At 31.5% G+C, this 8,007-nt stretch overlaps 1 protein-coding gene across 1 annotated transcript in view; it reads right to left on the reverse strand.

Annotated features, from left to right (window-relative positions):
* Positions 1-8,007, reverse strand: part of LOC106473981 (polycomb protein Sfmbt-like) — a gene marked incomplete at its 3' end in the record, with an annotated part of 40,586 nt that overhangs the window by 22,551 nt on the left and 10,028 nt on the right. The window contains exons 3-5 of the mRNA XM_022402365.1: positions 7,100-7,304; positions 4,058-4,170; positions 631-706 (exon numbers count right to left, since the gene is read on the reverse strand). Coding sequence (XP_022258073.1) covers positions 631-706; positions 4,058-4,170; positions 7,100-7,304 — 394 coding nt within the window. The remainder of the gene's footprint in view (positions 1-630; positions 707-4,057; positions 4,171-7,099; positions 7,305-8,007) is intronic.

Raw genomic sequence — 8,007 nt, forward strand, 5'->3', positions numbered from 1 at the left:
CTTTAATCAGGACATTAACAACCTGATTGTAAGATGGAAAAGGATCATCAATAAGAATGAAGACTATTTCATTTAATAAATGTTTTATTTTGATATATAAGTTGTTCGGGTTTTTTCATCTAAAAAAAGCGACATTAATTTCTTGATGACCTAATATATATATTACTTACTATGGCAGTTCTTTAAAAAAATTAATGTTAAATTCTTTGGGAGAAATATATGTTAATGAGAACTTTTCATCATTAAAAAACTCAAAGAAACTAATTTTGATCCATATTTCTTATACATTATCCAAGTCTACCAAATGCTCCCAACAGCACCCTCAGCAAAATGTTACATAACTGCTTCGTGTTGGTGGTCCTACAGACACAAAAATATTTTTTTTTCACAAAGACATTGATTTTGAAATATAAATACATTTTACTGAAATTTTTTAGTATACAGAAGTTCAAACTTCTAAAGGCAATTTTACATTTTGTAATGTTTTTCAGCAAAAAAAAACAAAAAACAAAATTTTATAAAATAGAAATCAATTTACATTCTCTATACATATACAAATATTTTCATTTACACTTAACACTTGCATGAGCAAGAGATCAGCACATACATTTCATGCTTTTCTTTAATTACCTGATTTGGGCTTGTTCAGAAATGGTGGTGGTGGTGGTGGAAGCCTCTTTGTCACACTGACTTGAGCTGAAGAAACCTAACAATACAACAAATCATGTCCATATTTTACATGCTTAAGTTTTCAAATGAAAAAAGTTGTATTTCAGTTTATAATTTGAAAGGAATAAAAGTAATTTTTTTTTTTTTACTAATTTCAATATTATCCAGTAAAGATATTTTTTCATGTACCATGTATTTTTCAAGCTACATTAAAACAGAACTAAGTACTTACAGTAAGGTTGTAGCAATCAGATATCAATCGCTGTCATGGTTAGTAGCTTATATGATCACAAAAGTCTTCTTATATAAATAATTTGTTTTTGCAATAAATAAATAAATATAAATCACTAACTAGTTTTAGCCTATGTTTTGTCTGTCAATCAGTTACTGTTTCTAGAGAAGTCCTAAGGAGGACTACTTCTTAGTTGGTAATGGCCAAATTTCTATCCTGGGTCTTCTTGATGGAAATCTGGTGTGTTATCCACTTGTCTGTGGTCTCCCACCATCCGAACTCGAATCAACAATTTACTATTTTCAAAGGGAAACTAAGGTTTAGCTGACATCTATGATAGGCTGACAGAGAATGTTAGCTTTATCAGGTAGGTGGATGATTAAGGCTTCTTTTTCTTATGTGCAGTTCATATTCTATTATTTTATTATTATTTCAATTATCTTCCATGGCAATGATTGACAATTGCAGATAAATTAGTATTTTATGTCTATTATGCTCCTAAACCCTACAGTTTTGTTGGTCATTTTTCATTTCTCCAATGTACTAGCATCCACATTCACAGGGGATACTGTAAGTAATGTTTTTAGTCTTTAGATGGTTTGCTGTGTAATAATTGTGATAATATTATGTTGTGGCTTCTGAATACTATTCTGACTTATGCTGTTTCCATATCCTCTGTATGTTTTCAGAGACACCTCTGACATAGGAGAACATGACTATGTTTGTACCTGTTTATTGTTGGTGTTTATCATACATATTTTCTTTTTTATCAGGTTTTTACAGGAATACATTTTAATGAGGGTTTTAGTGAAATGTTTCTCTTCTATCTTCTTTGATATTACAAATCTTATTTTTTCTGGAAACTAGGCAGTCTATAATGCCTCTCTTTACACTGTTTGGGTGGGTGGATGTATAGCAAAAGTATTTATTTACCTGTATCTGTGGTTTTCCTGTGAACTTCTGTGGTACATGAGTTATGAGTCTGTGTAACCATCATATCACAGAGAGAGAGTTTATCATCTTTCTCTATTTTTATTGTGAATTGTATTGTGGATGTTATCTATAGTGTGTGCCCATATTAAGATTGAATCATCAACACAGACAAATTGCATCTTGTGGCATAGAGTGTTTGTTTTGAGGATGTTAACTTCAAAATATTACATGTAGAAGTTACTGATTAATGGAGATGGGGATGAGTCCCTAGATAGACCTTCTTGTTTGGTGGTATTTGTCTTCCAAATTGGAAGTAGGTTGTGTTCATACAGAAAGTTGCGAGTTCTATTATTGATTATTGTAGAGATTGTAGGTTGTGTTCATACAGAAAGTTGCAAGTTCTATTTTTGATTATTGTAGAGATTGTAGGTTGTGTTCATACAGAAAGTTGCGAGTTCTATTTTTGATTATTGTAGAGATTGTAGGTTGTGTTCATACAGAAAGTTGCGAGTTCTATTTTTGATTATTGTAGAGATTGTAGGTTGTGTTCATACAGAAAGTTGCGAGTTCTATTTTTGATTATTGTAGAGATTGTAGGTTGGATGCATTCTTTAAGAGTTCTATAAGCTTCAAACTGTTTCTGTGTCTAGAGTTTTTTGTTTTTTTTAATAGTTAAGCCCAAAGCTACACATTGAGTTGTCTGTGCTGTATGAAAACCAAGTTTTTAACATTGTAAGCCTTCAAACTTACCACTAGGCCACTTTTGGTGGTGGTGGTGGTGGGGGGTCAGAGATTGGTATTTGTGAAAAGGCTGGATATGTCAAAGCTGATCATTGTGTCTTGTGAGGTTTTCATGTTTTATATTTACACACACACACACAATATCTATAATGTACCGAGTTATTAACATGTGAAGATGTTTTACCTCTTAATGGTGATATTATATGTACAAGATATCTAGCTAAGGAGTGGCATGGTGAATCTCTGCAGTTAACCTTGGGCCAGAGAGGGTAGACTTGTGAATTTTTGGTAAACCATAGATGTATGGGATGTTGCCATAGTGTATTGTTTGAATGTTTCTGTTACAAGTTCTTTCTTGAGAAATGGGTTTTATTTGTGCTAACAGTTGGGTTAGACTTGATCTTCGTGTAGTACCCATCTTCAATTGGAGTTTGATAGAGTATTCCTTTTTGTCTACCGGTGTTTTCTTTAAGTTTCTGGGGACAGTTTGTTTTTCTTTTTTTTTGATATTATAGTAGGTTTACATTTCTTGGCTTTGTAGATGGTATTATAGTGGGTTTACATTTCTTGGCTTTGTAGATGGTATTATAGTAGGTTTACATTTCTTGGCTTTGTAGATGGTATTATAGTGGGTTTACATTTCTTAGCTTTGTAGATGGTATTATAGTGGGTTTACATTTCTTGGCTTTGTAGATGGTATTATAGTGGGTTTACATTTCTTGGCTTTGTAGATGGTATTATAGTGGGTTTACATTTCTTGGCTTTGTAGATGGTATTATAGTGGGTTTACATTTCTTAGCTTTGTAGATTACTGCCTTTATTTTTCTTCTTCTGTATCTAAGGTGGATATTTCGTTATTTGTTTGGGTAAAGTTTAGTCCCTTACTTAAGTTTAATACAGTTCATTTAGATGTGTCTATAGTGACAAGGGGCTTCTTGTTTTGAGAATAGATGAGTGAATTTAGTTTCTCTATGTGAACTTCTTTAATAAGTGTATGTGGGTGTTGGAATGAAGTTTCAATAGCAGTGCGTATCACATAAAAACTATTGTGTAATTACTGTAGTATCTAACTATTAAAAAATCATGTACTAATTAAAAATTAAACTCAGGTGACTGTACAGACTACTAACCACAACAATGATAGGCTACATTTAGAACTGATAATGATCCATTCTTACCGAGTGAATATTTTAATACATAAGCACTTCTGCAGATAATTTCTTATCAACTGAAAACAACGGTAATAACCTTGCGAATTTAAATTATATTTCAGCATTTACCTAGATGAAACATTACATCTAATAAGAACTATAGCTGATAGTAACTTGCAAACCTTACATATGCACTTGTTATTTACAGACAAACAATCTTCATAATACAAATTTAGACTGCAAATGGTCCTTGTACATGAGTATACAGTATATACACAACAAGAAACTGAAGTTAATCTTTGTGTACAATAAGTAAACATTTTGTACTTACCTTTCCACCTGAGGGTTTTGGTAGGCCCCGTGAACAAGCCAAACTACAGAACCTTTTGGTTTTGGAATAAAATGCATGTTTCACTCCAACAGTTCCACAACGCTCACACACAGCTGAAACAATGGTTCAAAAAGTTTGAAATATAACAACAGATATTAAACTTAAGTTCTAAAATAATGCTGGTTCACACACACACTTCCCCCCAAAAATGAATACTTAGGTGACCATAATATTACTGTAATTATTACAATACTTTATAGTATTAATTATAAAAACTATCAATGTTTCATATTAAATCAATTATTATATGTTGCAAGTTTTTCTACTTCAATATATTGATACAGTTGGCCAAATACAAAGAATACTTGCAGATGGCAGCTTTAGCTCAAAAGTTGATAAGAAGACTATTACAAAATTTTACATATTATTCACACATTTCAGATATAATTCTTACAAATTTTCCAGATTTCTTGACACTGTAAAGTCTATTTATTTGCAATTCACTCGAAAAGGAATTCTTTCAGTAAAAAGAATGCACATTATTTGGGTTTGGGATATGAGTGACATTAATCAAAAGTTCAAGTCAAAATTTTTAATAAATCACAAACTTCTAATCTGTGGCCACTTCTCTATTTCCCGATGCCAGTATTCCAGATACATTATAATGTCAACACCTCAAAAACCATTAAATATAGTAAAATTTGTTTAACATCATAAGATTTTGTTGACAGAACTCAATTCCCTCACACTTTTCACAAACAAGGTTCCTCTTACCAAATTTTGAACATCAAGTTTATTCACCTGCAGTAAATTCAACCCTATATTTGCTACCATTTAAACAATGAAATATACAGAAAATACAACCTCTTAAAAAGAATACATTTAACTTTGATGTCAAAACTAATTCAAGTAACAAAGTTAAGGCTGAAAAGTCAATTTCTACAAGTTGCTCACCATTGTTTGAAATAACTGGAGATTTTCTTACACTGATATTATGTTTTCTTAAGGTTTGATTTTTGAATTTCGCCCAAAGCTACACGAGGGCTATCTGTGCTAGCCGTCCCTAATTTAGCAATGTAAGACTAGAGGGAAGGCAGCTAGTCATCACCACCCACAGCCAACTCTTAGGCTACTCTTTTACCAACGAATAATGGGATTGACCATCACATTATAATACCCCCAAGCTTTTCTGTGATTTTTAGTCTTTATTTTCTAGTAACTTTCATCTATTATTATTGTTGGTTGTGCACTATTGCTAATACACACGTGTTGTTACAACTATAGTTAGGACTTTCACTAGGAATAAGCTGTTTGGATCCTATGAACGAACAAAAAGGATACAACATGAGTGTTTACAACTATATTCAGGATTTGAGTATTAGTAAGCAGTGTAGATATTAGAAGCAAACAAAAAGTTATATTTTGTAAGTGATGACACTATTTTTTTTTAATACTCCATTTTATTAATATTACATAATACAACATTTAAGGACAACAAAGGACCTACTGGTCCATCTAGGCCATTAGATCCACTATATGCGTATATAAAAAAATCCCTTACCATTCAAATATTCCCTTAAACTCTCTTACATTTATTGCATCCATGATATATTACAGCAAAACACTCCAAGGTCAACCATCTTGTTAGAAAAATTAATTTTTAGTGTTCTTGAATGTTGACATGGTTAATTTTTACTATTGACCTATATAGTTCGCTTTATTTTGATCATAAGTTCTGAACAATAAATGTAGTTTCAGGAATCCTTCTTGAACTTTACACACATTATGATCTACTTGCATGAATAAAAATATGCAAATATCACCAAAGCACCAACTGGCAGCAGAGCCGTGCAGATATGTATAAGGTTTAGTACATTAACACAAGAAATTTGGCTGGAATGGTAGTATTAAGGTCATCCAACAAGCACTGCAACCAAATTTAAGTCTCTTTATGAAATAACCTTATTTATCTTAAGATTGTTTGTTTGTATTAGTTAAAAGTTCCACAATTGATTACCATGGGGAATCAAACCTCAGATTTTAGTGTTGTAGGTCCGAAAACTTACAGCTGATGCACGGGAGAAGTTAGCTTAAGAACAGTATATATATTTGTCTATATGTTTTTGTGTTAGAAAAATGTGGCCAACCCTTTACTTATGGAGAGTCAGACTGTAGGGGATGGAAACATTCAAAGGCCATAATTTATCTTTAAGTAAAATATTTTTGATACATAAACTTGAAATTTAACAAGTCATGTGCCAGATGTAGCCCACGAGTCATCAGTTTGACCACTTTGTGTTGGCATATCCATGAAAAAATTGGTAAAATGATATATTAATAAAACAACCATATCATAAGAAATTTGCAATTCATATATGGTAACTTTTGGCCTGTTTCTATTTCAATTAAGGTTATGTTTATTTATTTATTTTTCTATTCACTGATAGCTTTTTTCCAGATTAATTAATAAAATCAGTCAGCAAGCCTTCAGAAAATATCTCATTTAACTGCTGCTTTTGGAAAGACTAGCAGAAATTTACTGAACTAGATGGATTTGCTTTAATTTCCATCTTCTAGTCCAATCCAAATTTTGATTGTGCTCAAAATAAGTTATTTCCTCTTAAGCTAAGCAAATTAAAATACACACACAGAGTTAATATTAGTTCATAACCCTGATAATCAATTATTTCGCCTGATGGTGGAAACAAAATATATACATATTTCAAAATAATTTACTACACGTTACTAGTTTATTAATAACTTAACTTGGTACATATATATGTGTGTGTGTGTACTTTTCTTTTTTAACAGAAACACCTTCTTTAAAGCATTTTGCATGGAGGTTTGAGAGTAAACTTCATTATAATTAATGCTAAAATAAAGAAAATTGCATTAAACAATTACATATATATTACATATAAGAATGAATAATAAATAACATTGTTACATAATAAAAAAAATATAAAAAGAGAAGTAAATTTTTTTTTCCAAATTTCCACCTAACCACATGTGATTAGAAATTGGAATATTTAAATTCATTACCCATGCCATCTTTACTAATTCGAGGAACAGGACGTTTTACACCATTCTGGAAAGATGAAGAGCTCTGTTGGCTACTGCTTTCACTATCAGAGGAACATTCACTACTTGAATTAAGAAATGGACCACTTGCTAAAGGCTTGGCTTTTGTTTTCTTCTGTCCTTTGGTTACTGATGAGAAATCTACTAGCTCATTATCATCTCCTTCCTAAGTGTAACAACAAGCATTAATACACATTACAATTTGTTATTGTACTTCTAGAACAGGCCAAGAATTAAAATGACAGTCAAAAACTGCTGATCATGATAAGTTTAACCAGCAAGATAAAACAACCAACATATAGGTTTCTATCACAACAACAAACACTTAGCTTGTCTTCAAATGAAACTGAATCAAAGAAACTTTTCATCTTACTAAACATTGATAATGATTACTAACATGCTTTTGTATTTGAAACAAACAAGGTTTTATTATTCAGAATGTAAACAGTGTCAACAATAGGAAACATTTGTCCCAGTTGAGGAGGTTGGAGTACTGGGAAATATACATCCCAACTGCAGTGAATGGGTTAAATGTAATCCGACATCTATCTACGTATCCCAACAAAAAATTCAATAATTCAAAACTAACAACACAAACCATTTTACAGTTTTATCACTGCAATGTTTCAGAAGAATAGTCTGTTATAATTGTTTTTGGTGCTCTTTGAAAAGCTGAAGAGCTTTACACAGCTTTTCAAAGAGCACCAAAAACAATTATAACAGACTATTCTTCTGAAACATTGCAGTGATAAAACTGTAAAATAGGTTTGTGTTGTTAGTTTTGAATTATTGAATTTTTTTGTGGGATACGTAGATAGATGTCGGATTACATTTAACCCATTCACTGCAGTTGGGATGTATATTTCCCA

Source organism: Limulus polyphemus, unplaced genomic scaffold (genome assembly GCF_000517525.1).
Source record: "Limulus polyphemus unplaced genomic scaffold, Limulus_polyphemus-2.1.2 Scaffold6698, whole genome shotgun sequence".
Taxonomy (NCBI): Eukaryota; Metazoa; Arthropoda; class Merostomata; order Xiphosura; family Limulidae; genus Limulus; species Limulus polyphemus.